General features: G+C 53.4%; 8 protein-coding genes across 8 annotated transcripts, besides 3 other annotated features; 2 read left to right on the top strand and 6 right to left on the bottom strand.

Annotated features, from left to right (window-relative positions):
* Positions 1 to 233: part of a long terminal repeat (adenomus) that runs on past the window's edge.
* Positions 234 to 257: 24 nt separating this feature from the next.
* On the top strand, positions 258 to 1509 carry PODANS_6_7940 (uncharacterized protein; the record flags this gene model as incomplete). Its single annotated transcript, XM_001910684.1, has 2 exons — positions 258 to 855; positions 962 to 1509. Coding segments are annotated over 2 exons (1146 nt in total), but the record flags the coding sequence as incomplete, so codon positions are not given.
* Positions 1510 to 1816: 307 nt separating this feature from the next.
* Positions 1817 to 3394, bottom strand: PODANS_6_7930 (uncharacterized protein; the record flags this gene model as incomplete). The annotated part of the gene is made up of 1 exon (XM_001910683.1): positions 1817 to 3394. One exon carries the CDS (start codon positions 3392 to 3394, stop codon positions 1817 to 1819), a length of 1578 nt encoding a protein of 525 aa, XP_001910718.1.
* Positions 2022 to 3492: a repeat region (rgion duplique sur le chromosome 5).
* An 820-nt stretch (positions 3493 to 4312) lies between these two features.
* On the bottom strand, positions 4313 to 5761 carry PODANS_6_7920 (uncharacterized protein; the record flags this gene model as incomplete). The annotated part of the gene is made up of 1 exon (XM_001910682.1): positions 4313 to 5761. One exon carries the CDS (start codon positions 5759 to 5761, stop codon positions 4313 to 4315), a length of 1449 nt encoding a protein of 482 aa, XP_001910717.1.
* Positions 5762 to 6136: 375 nt separating this feature from the next.
* On the bottom strand, positions 6137 to 7003 carry PODANS_6_7910 (uncharacterized protein; the record flags this gene model as incomplete). The annotated part of the gene is made up of 2 exons (XM_001910681.1): positions 6137 to 6560; positions 6621 to 7003. 2 exons carry the CDS (start codon positions 7001 to 7003, stop codon positions 6137 to 6139), a joined length of 807 nt encoding a protein of 268 aa, XP_001910716.1.
* A 569-nt stretch (positions 7004 to 7572) lies between these two features.
* Positions 7573 to 7676, top strand: a tRNA (tRNA-Arg).
* Positions 7677 to 7879: 203 nt separating this feature from the next.
* Positions 7880 to 9401, bottom strand: PODANS_6_7900 (uncharacterized protein; the record flags this gene model as incomplete). Its single annotated transcript, XM_001910680.1, has 2 exons — positions 7880 to 9101; positions 9160 to 9401. 2 exons carry the CDS (start codon positions 9399 to 9401, stop codon positions 7880 to 7882), a joined length of 1464 nt encoding a protein of 487 aa, XP_001910715.1.
* A 747-nt stretch (positions 9402 to 10148) lies between these two features.
* Positions 10149 to 10673, top strand: PODANS_6_7890 (uncharacterized protein; the record flags this gene model as incomplete). Its single annotated transcript, XM_001910679.1, has 1 exon — positions 10149 to 10673. One exon carries the CDS (start codon positions 10149 to 10151, stop codon positions 10671 to 10673), a length of 525 nt encoding a protein of 174 aa, XP_001910714.1.
* A 976-nt stretch (positions 10674 to 11649) lies between these two features.
* On the bottom strand, positions 11650 to 14419 carry PODANS_6_7880 (uncharacterized protein; the record flags this gene model as incomplete). The annotated part of the gene is made up of 10 exons (XM_001910678.1): positions 11650 to 11869; positions 11933 to 12369; positions 12423 to 12544; positions 12601 to 12878; positions 12938 to 13342; positions 13396 to 13535; positions 13587 to 13627; positions 13679 to 13702; positions 13754 to 13850; positions 13907 to 14419. The coding sequence occupies 10 exons, from the start codon at positions 14417 to 14419 to the stop codon at positions 11650 to 11652; spliced, it is 2277 nt and encodes a 758-aa protein (XP_001910713.1).
* Positions 14420 to 15229: 810 nt separating this feature from the next.
* Positions 15230 to 16140, bottom strand: PODANS_6_7870 (uncharacterized protein; the record flags this gene model as incomplete). Its single annotated transcript, XM_001910677.1, has 2 exons — positions 15230 to 15952; positions 16057 to 16140. The coding sequence occupies 2 exons, from the start codon at positions 16138 to 16140 to the stop codon at positions 15230 to 15232; spliced, it is 807 nt and encodes a 268-aa protein (XP_001910712.1).
* Positions 16141 to 16288: the final 148 nt, after the last annotated feature.

Genomic DNA, 16288 nt, shown 5'->3' with positions numbered 1-16288 from the left:
TGTAGTTAAGACAAGCAGTATGTTGGTTTATATGACGATTCAACTTTGCCTTTACCTTGACTTGCAAATTCGTTATTCGAGCTTAAGCTGGTTAATTTGGACATTTCGAAATCAAACACATTTTTTCCAGGCTGAAATGGGCAGGAGGGTAGGGTGGAAGAGGCAGTGCTGCTCCTAACTACACACCCCACCCAAGTCCAAAAGCGGCAATACATTTCTTTTGACCGGGAAGATCATATGGATTAACTGATATATGAAACGCAGCCCACTGTATTCGGAATTTCGACAGTGTCATCTTCACAGCAGCTCACTCGCTTCAGGCTGAACGGAGGTGGTGTCTTACGGGGACTCCCATCCAGAACAGCCTATCAGACCTGCGATCACTGCTCCACCTCCTGCGAAATGGGCCCCTGTCAGATGCCAAAAGGTTCGATAGACTGATCGTTGATCCTATCCGCAACGATCCAACTATGAGCGAGTCTTTTCGAAATCTCAAGCTCCTCTTCAACACAATGTGTCTGCGGAGAACGGAGACCTTGCTCGACTTGCCACCATCCACCACTGAGACGGTTTTGATAAGCCATTCTCCCGAAGAGACTGCAGCGTACGAAGCCATTCTGTATGATTGTCGAGCCGAGTATGAACGGCAGGCTTGCGGGAAGTCTGAGTTGAAGAGCTTCAACATCCTCTTCCAGACTGCGCAAAAGCTTCGGATGCTTTGCAATCATGGGACTTTTGTCACCTCAAATCAGCACCAGCGGCCTCGTAATCGGTCGAAATCGAGAGAACTAGAGATGACCGGGGGCGACTCATGCGTCTTCTGCTGTATGGATGAGGACTCCAGTTCATCTCTCAGTGGGGCCAAACAGTGCCCTCTGTGCGGGCAGTTGTTGGTCACTTCAAAGCCTCAACCATTTTTGGCGACCAAAAACAGCCTTCTGAGCGTATCTGTGACGTCAAGTAGTGCATCTACACCGGTTTCCGGTAGTCCCTTCTCCAGCGCGATCTCCAACCAGTTCCACAGCAGGGTACTCCTCCAAGCTCCTCACTGTTGCGCAAAACATAGAGAAACATTTCAATGCTGACGGCAGCAAAAGGTACGCACAAGTACCATCCAGCCGCCAGCTCAATAGTCTAATAAACCATAGTGTTGTCTTTACCTCCTGGCGGACGACCCTCAATTTACTCCAAATCCTGCTCACTGAATGCTCCCTCCCATTTCTGAGGATCGACGGGATGGTCAACGCAACAGATCGCACAGCAATCATCGACAACTTCAGCACAAATCCAGACATCCCAGTCTTACTTCTGACCATCAATTCCGGCGCCGTTGGTTTGACCATCACAGCAGCAAATGTCGTCCACCTCGTCGAACCAATCTACAACCCAGCCATCGAAGCACAAGCTGTTGCCCGAGTGCTCAGGATGGGCCAGACTCGGCCGGTCAAGATTCTTAGATATGTGACGGAAGAAACGATTGAGCCGGTACGCTTCCTCGTCGCTGACTGAAGAATAAAAGCTAATACATGTCGGATTCAAGCAAATCTTGAAGATACAAGAGCGCAAGAAACGCCTTGCTCAGCTATCACTTGATGACCAAGCTCCGGGAGGGGAGTCTATTGATGTGAGTTCTGCTCCGCAAATACCATGTCCGGTACTCTGACACCTGCCAGGACCTCAAATTTGTTTTGGATACGAAGAGATAGGGGGGCAACCAAAACAGAATTCTCTTTTTATATAACCAAAATACCCGAACCATTACCCATATCGTCACGTCATATCATCATTACATCCTCCCTCCCCCCTTGATTTCCATCTACACCCTCCGACACCACCCACTCCCCTCCCCCTCCCTCCCCAACCCCATCTCACACAACCCCTGATCCAACAACCCCGTCTTCACCGCCCCAACAACCCACCTCACCGTCCCCTCCTCCCCCGGCTCCCCAACCCGAATCCTCACATCCCTCCCATACTTACCCCTCTTAACAACCTTTTCAAACTCCTTCCTAATCCAACCCCTCTCCTCCCCCCTTCTCCCCCTAAAGTCAGGAAAATACCCCCCCAACGGCCTTTCATCCAACTGTCTTTCCAAACCTTCACTATTCCACAAAAGCAACATCATCGCCCCGCGGGCGTTTTGCGCAAACATTTTGTTGTTAACCAACCCCTCAAAGGACCGGAGCGTCTCGCTGAGGTAATTGACGTTGTTATCTTCCTCTAGGGTTTGAGAGTAAGACGCCAAGTCGACTAGCATGAGGATGGAGAGGTTGGCGGAGAGGAAATTAAAGATTTTGCGGCGGAGGAAGGAGCAGCAGGATGTATTGTCGCGGTCGATGAGATCGAATTCGAGGGAGGAGGTGGATGGGAAGGGGGTGAGGGATTCGCGGTGGAGGGATCGGAGGGCAGAGGAGGAGAAGTGCTTGATGTGGGAGAGGTCCGTTGGTGTGGGGGTGTATGATGGGGTAAAAGAGCGGGATAATAGCGAGAGGAGGAGGGTGATGAATGGGCGGGAGCGGCCGAGAGTGGTGTGGCAGAGGTTTGTCCAGAGGGGGTCAGACCACAAGGTGGTGGTTTGGTTGATAAAGGCGAGGGTCTCTGGGTTGACTTGGGGGGGTTCGTCGAGGGGTAAATCGTGGAGGGTGATGGCTGTTTGGAGGAGGTTTGATAGGGGTGGTGGGATTTGTTGGTTGGGTTGTTGATGGTAGTGTGTTCCCTGGGCGTGGATTTCATAGAGGATTCGTTTCATCTCTTTTATGGCCGCGGTTCTCACTTGGGTGGCTGGATCCCCTGTTGGTTGCTGGTCGGAGGATCCTGGTGAGCTGCATTTTCTCATTTGGTCAAAAAGCAACGTCTTTCCCTCGCATCTTGTCGGGCCGCAACCGGTAACCATGACTTGAGCCGTCCGACACAAGGCTTCCCGGTCTTGTTCAAGTTGCCGGTCGATGGCCGCTGAGCGCTTCGCTGCCATGCGTGCCTCCCGGGCAGCCTGTGATTTTGCCGAGTGGATAAGTGGCCATGTCGCCGATTTCCTTACCTCCCCGACCTTCTCAGACTCAAAATGTGGTGGTGATGATGATGACTGAATCCTTTTGGTGGTGTTGTTGTTTTGGTTTGGGTCCAGTTGAAAGACGGACATGCTGCGGAGGAAGGCGAGCAGATCAAACGGTATGCCGAAGCAACCCGTCGAGCGAGCTCTCCTGCGCTTGGCTCTCTTGTTGGCGAGACCAGAAGTTGGTGAATTGGAATGTGTAAGTTGCCAAAAAACCTTTGCTGTTGGTGTAGCGCTCATTTTGAGATGATCCTCCTCATCCGAGAGTCCCCAGTTGTCAGAGATCAGTTCGTCGTCGGTCTTCGTGGTTGTTGTTGTAGGACGAGGGAGGATGGATTTCATTTTTCTGGGCTGGTACAGCCTACCAAAGCTGGACGGACGGGTATCGTATGATTGGAAGGCTTGGGGTATTATTAGGTCATCCAAAAATCACCGCCCAGACAATAATCCAAGAGGATTGAACAAAACAACATCAACAGCGACAAAAAAAACCGGGAGAACGGCAGTTGAAGTAAAAAAATAAAAATAAAAAAAAAGCCGTGCCGCAACATTCCACAACACCCAAACTATTTGGTCCAACGGCGCTGATGTTCAGGCACGCACTTCATCTGACACACTGTGACACAAAGAGCACACAGACATTCCTCAACTTCCGATTGATGAACAAACCCCCCTGCACATTCTGCACCAACCCGTGCCGTTGGGGGAGCGCTGTGATTGGCGCCCCTGGCGTCGCCGACAAGTATGGCAGCGGCCCCCCTAACCCCCATTCTCCCTAGAATCGAACCCCCAAGGTAACTGTTCCACCAAGCTACAGGCAAACCACAGGCCGGATGATGATTTCCAGAAGGAAAAACCGGCCTGGACCGACGGTTGTGAGGCATGGCGTAGAAAATTCGATTCGTTAGTTTTGGAATCGAAGCTTGGAGGAACAAAGTCTGGCGCTTCCATGGTCAGGGGGTGACATTTTTATGCGTGCCAAGCCCGCTGGATCGGATAACTTGGAAGCGATCGGGTTGGTTGACCCAAAAACAAACTGTAAAGACTCCATGCAACCCTCCTCGGTGAGTCCGCCCCAAGCATACATTCAGCTTGTAACCCACTTGATGACACTTGTGATGTTCGGTCGGAGGCGGACGAAGTGGTTTGGGGTATAAACATTCGCTTCTATCTCGCTTTTTGCTAAATGCTCGGTCAAAAGGGCCGTTCAATATGCATATATACAATCCTACACCTACACTCAGCCTTCACGTCTCTTCCTCACTGCTTCTTGTCCTCGATAGCCAACTTCTCCCGCATCTCATTCTTTATCCGCGTGATAGTGCCGGACCCACCATAGACCATCCCGGTGTAAACCATGGCAACGCTGGCTCCAGCATTGAGAACCTTGAGAGCTTCGTCGCCATTTGTGATACCACCCGTCGCGAAGATGACCTTTTGGTTCTTGTTGAACGCATCCCCGAGGCCCTCGGTCTTGAGCGAATAGCTGTCCAGCATCTTTCTGTATCTTCCAACCAAGTTGAGCGTCTGATTGAACAGCGCTGGACCCGAGTAGCCACCATCCTCCATGATGTTCTTCTGCTCCTGGCTGGTCAATCTCACGCCCTTTGGCACGAGCCCCGTCCTCTTCTTGGTTGTGTTGCCCACAATAACACCGTCCACTCCGCTCATCCACACAGCCTGCACCACACCCTCCATCTGGCTGTCGTCATCCTCATCCGGGCTGACCTTGACCATGACTCTGGGCTTGACCTTTCTCTTGGTCTTTTGCGCCTCCTCCACGACGGCGCTCAGCAGCGCAGTCAATGGGCCGGTAGCCTGCAAATCTCTCAGGCCAGGAGTGTTGGGACTGCTGACATTGACAACCAGCACATCGGCGTATGGTGCCAGCCTGTTGACACAAGTGACATAATCCTTCTTCACAGCCTCCACATCCTTCTCATCTGTCTTCTTGTTCTTGGCAATCTGCACGCACAGCAAGCGCCCATCCTTCAAGCTGCCCACCGGAACTCCCGCCTCCCCGTCAAGCATCTCCTTTTCCGTGAAACCAATGCTCCGGGCAAATGTCCGTAGTCTTTCCCTCAGGTGCGCAGCCACGGCGTCAGCACCCTTGGAGTTTAGACCATATCTGTTGATCAACCCATCGGTAGACACAACTCTGAAAACTCTTGGCTTGGGGTTTCCTTCTTGCGGAAGGGGCGTGATGCCGCCTACCTCGACAACACCGGCGCCGAGAGCAAACAGAGGGTCGGGAATTTCAGCGTCCTTGTCAAGACCAGCGGAGATGCCGATTGGGTTGGACAGCTCGACGCCAAAGACGTTGACAGCCAAGGGTTTGGCACCGGTGGCGTCGCCATCTTGAACGCGCTCGCGGGGGTGGAGACCAACGGAGTAGAGGGCTTTGAGGGCAGCGGTGCCGGCGTGGTGGGCGTCTTCGGCGTCGGGGAAGAGAACGCGGATGACGCGGGGAACGAGGTATTTGTGGAAGGAGGCACGAGTGTCGGTTGCGTAGTAGTATCCGAGAACGGCGGCAGTACCGAGGGCGGTGCTGATAGCTACTGTCTTTGCGCTGGAGCCACCGGAGGAGGAGGAAGCAGTCGAGGCGGGGCGACGAGGGACGGCATGGTTGATTCTCGGGGTGGGATTCCGTGCAAGGGGTCGGAGGGTAGAGGAGAGGGTATGCCTCGTTCGGAGAAAGGGGCTAGCCATGGTTGAACGCAGAGCTGAGCCGGGCCAGCGCTCAATGGCTTCTGAGAGAAGTCGTGGTGTGGGAGAGTTTGGTGAGGATGATGACGATGTTTTCTTGGGCTCAGTATTTTTGGAGCTTTACCGTGGTGTCGGCTTGGTTCCTGGCGCTTGCAGGGGCCAGCCAAGGGTGGCACAGTGTGAGATGATCGTCTGGACCGTGCGCAGCCGCTGCCACATGCTCGATGCAAGGCACCCCGCACTGTCCCCTCGAGCAAATCGTCCGATCCATCAAAGCTTGAGCTTCTGCTCTTGAACAAACCACCTAACGCCTTGCTTGTGCTATTGGATATTATCTAACTCTATAATCTATCATGAATATTCCGTCTTGTTTCCTTTTCACGCCGCGGCTTTGGCCATAGCCGACGCAGCAACCTCTTCTACTTTCCCCACTGTTGCTACTGCTGCTGCTTCTGCTTCCGCCGCGATGCTCTCCTCGGCCTTCTTGTTCAGCCAGCTCAGATACGTTTGCCAGCCCACCGCCACAGTCCCGCTGAACATGGAGCGGAATGGCAGAGGTACGAAGGCGAAGTTGATGGCCATAACAGCCGGCCATAGCTTGACGGAATTCGCGATGCTCGGTGGGACAGTCTTCACAAGGCGCTCCCAGATCTCGGAAGGCGACGCCCCAGACAACACAGCCTGTGTGCCAAAGAAGTACGTATTGAACAGTGGCGCAAACACGATTTGGTTAACGACAACTCTCGCTGCTATCGAGAGAGCTCGCGACGCAAAGTTGAAGCTGTTCGACAGGTAAACCACCCTATGCGCGACAACGTTAGCCAACCCACGATCGAGCGCAAACCCCCGAAACATTGCCTACCAAAGATATGATGGCACCGACGATGTTCCACCGATGAATAGCGCTCGCGCCGTCCGCCCGAAGTCATGTTCGTCTCCACCAATGCTTTGCGCCGAGATGTCGCCACACAGGAAGATAAACAGCGAGGTCAATATCTGTGTCGTATATGGGCGCTTCTGGTGCGTTCGTCCGTACGCCTGAGCTGCTCTCGTCAACGGCCCGAGCCTGAGCAAGAGAGGCGGAGGTTGGATCTTCGCGGGCGGTGTGATCGGAGCTTGTTGCTGCGCGCTCTGAATTGGTTTCGCTCCATTGACTTTCGAGGAGTGTGGTCGGCGTTGTCGGAACTTTTCGAGGTTCTGGATCTGCCTGCAGAAGGCTGTTCTGACGGCGGCGCACACTGCCATGTCGCTGGTAGGAAGGTAGGCTCGGGGATGTTGAGAAGCGACGGGAGAGACGACGGTTGATGCGCCGGGCTATGGCAGTGGCATGGCCTTTTAAAAGAGCAAATAGATATGACTCGGACGTGGAGATGCGGTTGTTTCACAGACTTCGTGGCGGAGTTTGACTGAGGTGGTCAGAACGCGATATTTGAGTCAACTGGCGGTTTGGACAAATGATGTGCTCCCGTGCGCTCCCGAGCCGTTGTCCCGGCGCTGCGCTGGCCGCCCAGACAGCGGGATGTCCGCTAATTTTTAGCACCCATTTCTCCAATGCCGGTCCCGAACTCGGCGTGCGGGCATGGTCACCCGCGCTTTGCTGCGGCTGACAGGTCATCGGGCCGCAGCGCATTCTCTGAAGGGGGCACCACAACGCAGATCAGTTCCATGTGGTGGTACCTTTCCAGTCCAAGTCAGCCTGTTATTCTTTCAGTAATCATCTGATGTGTTGTCAGCATTCGTTGACAACCACATTTTCTTTTATCTCGACTCCTACTTGGACCCTGTTTCGTGGCCAATTTCTAACAACTAACCAAGCCCGGCTAGCGCAATGGTAGCGCGTAAGACTTCTAACAATTCCTCTGGATCTTCAGAGGTGATTGACATCTTAAGGCTGTGGGTTCGAGTCCCACGTCGGGTGCATCTTTTGGCCTTTCCCTCCTATGGAACATGGAAATTTTTGCATCCTTCATCAGTTGCTATTGGCGTTATTACTTTTGCTAACGAGGCCTCAAAAGCCTGGGTATCTATGACTATCTATGCGCAACAGTTGCTCATCATTATCATCTCTCATATTTGGAGATCCGCCCCAACATCATCATACACATCATCTACTCATTTTGCTCAAGCCTTGACAGCCCTCTTCTCATCAGAATCCTCACTCGCACCCACACTGCCAGTCTCACCCTCCGAAATCCCACCAGCCTCAACCTTGCGCAAGTCAATCGGCCTCTCCGGCACCATAAACACCACCGCCGACGTCGCCGGAATGGTGAACCCAAACATGGCAAACGAGATGACGAGGTTGACCATAGGCGGCACCTTAGCAGCACCGATACCAAACGAAATGCAAGACCCCACACTCTCAAACGTCCGGACAATGCTCACCGCCAGCGTCAGAGTCTCGATGTCGTCAAAGAAGGCCCCCACGATCCAGTACACAAACATGTAGTGGCTCTCGTTCAAGAACCGGAGCATGACCATGCTGGCGAAACCCCTCCCGAACCCGGGGAGGTCCCAGTCGAGGGTGATGCGGGGGTTGGAGTCGCCGTATAACTTCTCGTTGGAGACCTGCCAGCCGAATGACCCAAGCATGAGAACAACAAAGGAAGCCCAGCAGATCTTGGCGAGGGTTGGACGGGAGAAGCATTTCAGGTCGTAGAACCACCCCCAAAAGATGTTGGCGAATGTGGCGGCGATGCCGGCGGTGAGAGAGCCGAGGGCGCGGGCGCGGACGGAGAAGTATTTCGTCATGTAGATCCCGAGGTAGGTCGTGTTCCATTGGAAGCCGACGAGGATGGGGATGAGAAGGTACATTTGCTTGCGCTTCATCAACGCCCAGATCTTGCGGGCTTCTTCCCGGAAGGTCTTGCCTATGGTTGGGTCTCTTGGGGATGTTCCGTCGCTTCGGATGACCTTTTGGGGTGGGGATAACAGGAAAGATAATGGGAGACCGAGGCATTGGAGGGCGATGAGGACGAGGTAGGTGGTGTATCCTACTTTGCCTCTTGTGGACGAGTCTTTGCCCGCGTTGAGAGACATTTGGATGGAGGAGCCGATGAGCTGGCCGAGTTCGCGGAGGCCGAGCCAGATGCCGGTGAACTTGCCCCGGTCTTTGATGTCGCCGTAGCCGAGGGCGATGGCGCCTTCCGAAGCCCAGAGGGCAGAGGCGGCGATGCCGCAGGTTACGCCGCCGAAGAGGACGAACCATTCCGTGCCGTAGCGGTTGTTGACGTAGAGCGAGGCCGAGTAGGGGGCGTAACCGAGGGTACCGATGATGAGGACCTTTTTGACGCCGATTTTGTTGGCGAGGATTCCGAAGAGGGGGCAGCCGAAGACCATGATACTGTGGGGAGGTTAGCAAGTTGGTCAAGGGGTGAGGGGAGGTGGAACAGGGGACATACCCGAAAGTCAGAGAGTTGGAGGCGTTGACAAGGTAGGGTTCTTGCTGACCGCCAGCACCTGTGTTGTTCAAGGCACTCCAAATACCGGGTTGGGTAAAAGAGATGAGACCGACAATGATGACGTTGAACAGAGGACTGCGATACCATCTCGTGAACCACGAAACAGGCTTCGTCTGCTCGCCTTGGGACTCGATCACGGCCCCATCGTTGATAACTTTTTGGTCCTGCTCGGCGGTGGACATCTTGACTGAGATTCTGTCTGAGTGTTTGAACCCAGAAGAAACAGCTCTTGACGATGAGTGAGAGGATACAGATTCAACCCCGACCAGCGAGCGACACCCCGTCTTTATGCATCTTGCCACGCGCAGAATCTGCAATCCAACCGTCTGGATCTGGCAGCTCGACTGCAGCGGCAAGTGATCACCGTCTCCCGCTACCTGGTTTCCCTATCAAAATTTTACTTGGCCATGTGGGGGTTAATGGGGGGTTTGGGGGTTTATCGAGCAGAACTGGCATAGTCGCCCTCTTGACAGGATGTCGTGATGAGGTGTGTTGATGATGAACTTGGTACCAACAGGCCGGTAGGTCTCAATGGGACTGGTTTTATCACTGCAACCCACCCGGTAGTCAGTCCGGGAATAGCTACCCTCCTCCGGCGAGAGACGTGGTGGACGAACAAGATGCAGTGAAGTGGAGTCGCTGGAGGAGAGTCGTGCTTACAGGGATGCCGTTGCGCCATCGACTTGCGTCTTGATCACCACACTACAAACACCGGTGCTGTTGACACTTTTTTGGACGCGATCACGCAAAAGGATATGGGGGTTGGCATTCATGAAATTATGAAAAACTTCCATGTTAAAAGGATCCGGGGAAGTTGTGGGCGCATGGGTTACGATGTGACTGCCACCACCACCTCGTCACAACGTTTGCCAATGCAGCCCCAAGAACGCCACAGCTTGTTTTGACTTCAGTTTGAGACATAACTCAAGATGGCAACCGTTGATATCCTTCGACCAGCTCACTACGAGCCATCAGCTGATCTCCCTGCTCCCTACCCACCATCTTCACAGTTCCCCTATTCGCTCAGCAGAACAGACCAAACCTCTTCAATAGACGATGTTGTTTCCGAAATCAAGAAGCTCACAGCCTCTGGTGAAATCAGGTCGTTGCTGAACAAACACGGCGCAGTGTACTTCCAAAACCTCAACCTCAAATCCGCAGATGAGTTCTCCCAATTCGCCCACGCCTTTGGCTTCGCACCGCACGAAGACATTGGCAACCCAGTCCGCCGAACAGTTCTCGCTCCGAACGTAGCAACAGCAAACGAAGGCCCAAAAACCATGCCAATTTTTCCTCACAACGAGTTTGGACTAAGCCCACACTTTCCCTCTTATGTATTCTTCTACTGTGCTGAGGCCCCAGAGACTGGTTTGTTTCTACCCAACCTCTCCCCACCAACACCCCTCCCCCTTTTTAACCCCTATCCATCCCTCCTCCCGTTGTCCCCCAGCTGACCTGTATCTACCAGGAGGCGAAACCCCCCTCAACCCCTCCTCCCCCCTCCTCGCCCACCTCACAACCCACCGCCCCGAATTCATCTCTTCCCTCCGCCGTCTCGGCCTGAAATACCAACTCTTCCACCCCTCCCACCAACCCACAAACTCCCCGGGCACAACCCCCCTCCAAGCCTTCGGCCGAACTGTCCTCGACACCGACCCCATTGACATCATCCGCTCAAAAGTCGAAGCCGAGATCCGCCGCCTACCGACAGCAAAATGGGAATGGGAGAATATTTCCCCTGGCAACCAACTCGGAGACCTGAGAGTGTGGCCGGTGCTACCCGGGATAAGGACCCATCCGCACACAGGGGAGGAGATGTTTTTTAATAATTGCGTTTCGAGGTTTTTGAACGCGATAAGGGAGGGGACGTTGGAACATCCGTATAGGAATGGGAGGGGGGAGTATATTCCGCCTTGTTTTGTAAGTTTTGGCAGCAAATGAAAAAGGGGGTGCAGCTAATGGATAATAGTATGGCGATGGGAGTGAGATTCCTAGGGAATATCTCGATTTGGCGGTGGAGTTTATACAGAAGAGTCGGGCGATGGTTAGCTGGGAGAGGGGGGATGTGGTGTTGATTGATGTGGGTATCTTTCTTGGAAGATGGTTTTGGTGGAAAGTGGGCTGACATGAGAATAGAATTACGCCGTGCAGCATGCGAGGGAGCCATGGACGGGAGATAGGAAGCTGTTGGCTAGCTTGTGGGATGACGCAGAGATACCGCCGGCGGCATAATGATGTTCAACTTGACGAAAAACGAGTGGTTGGTTTGTGCTAAAGGCTACATACTTGTGCGGCTTGTTTTGTCGTGTGTCAAACAAAGACAACCCATTAAGACCTGCTGAGCCATGCGTGTTACTTGCCCTCATCATCCACATTACCTACCTAGTGCCTGACATCCCACCCGGACATAAGCTCTTCATGAGTCTCCACTCAAACACCACTATCATCCTGAAAATGGTCCGGATGATGCCAATCCCAATGATTAATCGGATTGCTCTGCCACGCCCTCCAGCTCTCACAGCTCTCCTCAATCGCCTCCCTGCCCCCGTGCCTCCCCAAAATCTCGGGGATCCTCTCCTTGTTCTCAATAATCTGAATCGCCAACCCGGACGAGGCATGGAAGGCGATATGACAATGTAAAATCCAGATTCTGTTCACATCAAGTCAGTTAAACACAGCAGACCCTGGGTTGTTATGGCAGGGAAAGACTCACCCCGGATTGTCCGCCTTGAAAGCAATAATCACATACCCCGTCGCCGGCAACAGCACCACATCCCTCCTAGGCGGGTTATCACACTTCAACTTGTCATTCCTGCAATTCAGCTTATCCGGCGTGAACCACCTCCCCTCCCCTTCATGGCCAATCTCCAAGTCATCATACCAGTTCTTGTTGCTCTGCCTCAGCAGGGCAAAGTCGTGACCGTGCAAGTGCATGGGGTGAGCAGCAGGGAAGAAGATTCTACCACCTTCCTGCGGGATCTTGTCTGGGGCCGTGATTACCATCCAGACCCATTGGTCATCGGTGGCATTGGGGAGTGTGACCACGTCAAGGTAGGGCTTGTCGATGAGCTCATTGATGCGATCCAGGGCGAGGAGGGTCGGGTCGGAAAAATTGATGCGAAAGGGGGCTTCGTGCATCATCCAGCGGGTCTATGGGGGGTGGTTAGAGATTGGAGGATTGAAAGCGAAAGAAAGAGACTGACGTATGCTTTGTCGTTTGGGATGTACGGCATGGAGCTGTTAGGTCCGCCAGAGCTGATCATACCGACGTTGAAGATGTACTGTGAGTTGTTCGGGAGCGTGTACGGGTCTTCAACCTTGGGATCTAGTTCCACGTCAGCCAGGCGAAGGTTGAACTGTATGGAAGAGAAGTATACGTACCGATATTGACAGGATCGCCCACTGTCCACGGCCTCCAGGGCACCAACTTGTCATAGGGCTCATCCGCACACATGGTATCGTACAGAGACGGCTCCGAGAGAGGGTCTTGCCAGCCCCTGGGCGGCATAGTCCTGTTGTACCGAACAATGCCCATTTGCTCGTCCGGACCGAACGCAAACTTGGAGCACTTTCGAGCAGGGGTGGCTCTCATCCAGTAGTTGCCGTATCTCTCGGTCTTGTACCCATTTTCGTGTCCATGGACAAGAACATGGTAGCGCTGGCCTTTACCGTTGTGTTAGTAAGTCTCCTTCAGCCATTAGTGAGTCTCAAAAAGAACTTGCCGATCCCAATCTTGATGTGTGTCGTGTTGTACGGCTTGATGGGAACAAAGTCCGCCTCAATGACCTCCAAGGTGTGGTTGTCAATAGAAAAAACAAAGGTGGTATCAACAGCGGTATTGACCAAGATCAACATGTGCGCCTGTCCTTCGTCAAGCCAGATGGTGTACTTTTCTGGCTTGGGGCCCCAACCAAACTGGCCAGTGCCATTGATCAGGATATTTGTCATTTCAGGAGCGACACCGGTTGACATCATCAGAGGCCAGTCCTCAAAGACGCTGCGGTGATTCCAGTCGGAGAGAAGCAGGGGACGGAATGCCTCGTTAGCTCCAAACTGGGCGGTTGATGGGCCGTAGATTGTGATGGGGCCGAGAAGACCGTCTCCGTACTGGAGGGAGTAATGGCTGGTGATGGTTAGTGGTTGCTCAAAGGATAGGACAGGTGGTGGGAGACTTACCTGTGATACCAGGCTGATCCGTACTGAAGTGCCCGGAACCGATAAGTGAAGGTCTCCCCTGGTGCGATGGGGCATTCAGTGATGCCATTGACACCGTCAAACTGGAATGTCTCCCACTGGCGGATGCCATGCCAGTGAACCTGAGTGAGGAGTTAATGGCCGCCCTGGGCTTAAAACGGAGAAGAGCTTACCGAGGTGCCGTTCCATCGGAGGTTATTCTTGATTGTCACCTCTGTACTGGTTAGCTAGAGTCGATTCTGAATGAGTGATGGTGTCTTTTCACCGATAGTATCGCCCCAGCATGCCTCTGTTCCATGTGTTAGTACATTCGTCTTCCAATCTCTGGAACACAACTTACCAATCCACGGTCCGGGATACCTCCTCTGAAAGACCTTCCCATGCTCCATCGTCATGCCATCAGGAGATATCGGCTCCTCAGATATGTCAAAGTGGTACTATGATCACCATCAGTCAGCACCTTCCCGATACATGTTGAAAACTTAGCACTCACATATCTCGTCTTCCCAAACGGCACAAGAGAAGCATTCTCATAATCCGTATCAATATCAATCCTCTTCCCACTCCCATCCGTAGCCTCCAACCAACAAGTCCTGTTCTCCGGCCCATAACACGGCTGCCAATTCTTCATGTACGGATAATGACAATTCAACCCCCCCTCCTCACCCTCCTGACCATTTTTTGGCGTCCCTACAATAGGATGCTCCTTGTACATAAACGACCTCTCCACGCCGCCCGTGCGGAGCGGCACATCCTTGTAGTCATCAGGATGGTAGACCATGCCACTGGAGTACTCCTGAACCATGAGCCTGTCTCCATGGTAATACTCACCAAACTCATTCTTGGTGATGGGAATAATCTTGGCTGTCACGAATTGCGGCTGCTCAGGGTCCGTGTGCGGGATGAGAGGCTTCTGGGAAGAAACATCGCTGTCGCCGCCGGGGGAAGGGAAGGTGAAGAAGTTGAAGACTTGGACGATGCTCGTCCATACCGAAGCTGCCTTCATGGTGAACGCATGCGGTAGGTAGGACGAAATTGCAGTCCAGAAACTGCGTTATTGGACTGGAGGTTGTCAGGTACCTATCCCCAGATAGCGTTATATACTTGGGCACGACCAATAATTGTCCGCTTCGGCGTGGTATCCTTCCGCTGTATGCTATGGCGGCTTGCTTGAGCACTGCCCTTACCCGAATCATTCAATTCAGCTCAGGAGTGAGCGCTCATCATCGCCCATAATGCTATCCCCTGCTACAACAGCGCATCAAATGACGGCGTTGTCTTGAGCTATCGACTCGGCCGGCAAGTCCCTTCCAATAGCAAGTAATGATGTACATAACGAAGCCGGCCTTGGTCACCGCACACACAGCTGATTTACTCTCAAAGAGCATGATTGAAGTTGTATTGATCCACCGATGCAGCCAGCCATGTCTAGGTAGGATATGTCGTTGAAATTGAGTGATGATTGGCTCCGATTGGCTGCGGCGCAGTCCCCTCGGTGAATAATAGGGGCCACGGGCTGGCCCGGTGTGGCCTGAACCCTCCCGTGCAACCCTCACGAGCCAGAGCTCTGAACCGATCAGCGGGGCTGGACGCGGTGGACAGCATGGTATCCCCGAATGTGGACATTTTGTGGCTGACTGAGAGAAACCGATGTAACCAGGTTGTCAAAAAGCACAAGAATGGCATGATGCGCACGCTGCCCACCACATTGCAGCAACGCCCCCGGATCATGATAGGTCAATGGCCATGATGAGCAGGTGGGGTAATCTCAAACAAACATGGCGGCTGTCTCGGTTGTGTCGGTTCCTACACTACACTAATCCTCGATACCATAGCATTCCGTAATCTCCATCGCGTCCTCCTGCCCAGATGGTTCCCAACTGGAGATAGATTGGTTGCGATACTGCAGGTTTGGGTTTCCCTTTTCGGCCGCCCCCTTGTCCATCTCGCGCTTCCTTTCCACGCTTGCATGCACCCACTCGAGATAACGCGGGTTCCCCGGTAGCACCATGTTGTCCGCCACAATCAGGGTCCCCGGCCCTACGACACCGAGCCGCTCACATAGCTTGAGGTCATCAGTGTAGGCTGGCTTGAAGTGGTCGAAGAAGGCCATATCGACACGAGAAATCTTCCCTTCCTCGTACAAGCGCCGAGTTCCTTCCGCCCCCGTCCCAACCACAACCCTGACATGGTCTCTGAGGCCGGCGAGGTCAATCAAGCTTGTGGCTACAGCAGCAAAGAGAGGACTCTTCTCGACACTGTAGTACTGCTTTCCACCAGCCTGTCTCATGGCATGTCCAAACATAATGGCCGAGTATCCAATGTAACCGCCCAGTTCGAGTACCACTGCAGGTCTGTGTCTAGCGATAATGTCGCAAACGATGGATCCTTTCATGGACCCGATGTTGATCAGACCTCTGACGGACCGACCGTAATCGTCGATGGCTTGCAGAACCTTCTGGGGGTTGCCTCTCAGCTTCTCAAGATCCGGCCGAGCGTAGATGTACTCGAGGAGGGCAACTTCACGCCCATCGCCGAACTATGTGCATCGTATCAGTACCTGACCTTGGCGGACCACTGACAGGCGACATGGCATTGGATCACCTGCCTGTCTGTTGGTGGAGGGGCATGGGGCCTACTCACGAATTTCCCGTCCACTTCCCATGAGAGGTAGACGGCGTCAGGGTTGTACGTGGTGTGTTCCACGGAAACTGGAGTGGCACCCATGATGGTCACCGGACTGATTCGAGCTTGCAAAGTGCGTTTCTGCTGATGTGAGAAGCTGCGTAGGGAGGGTAAACCGGCGACCTAGCTATCGATCTAGAATGGTCTTTTGTAGGGAGGATTTGGGTCGCAGTGGTGTGGTTGGTGTTGT

This window comes from Podospora anserina, chromosome 6 (assembly GCF_000226545.1).
Source record: "Podospora anserina S mat+ genomic DNA chromosome 6, supercontig 2".
NCBI lineage: Eukaryota > Fungi > Ascomycota > Sordariomycetes > Sordariales > Podosporaceae > Podospora > Podospora anserina.
This window is presented reverse-complemented; position numbering and strand designations above follow the sequence as displayed.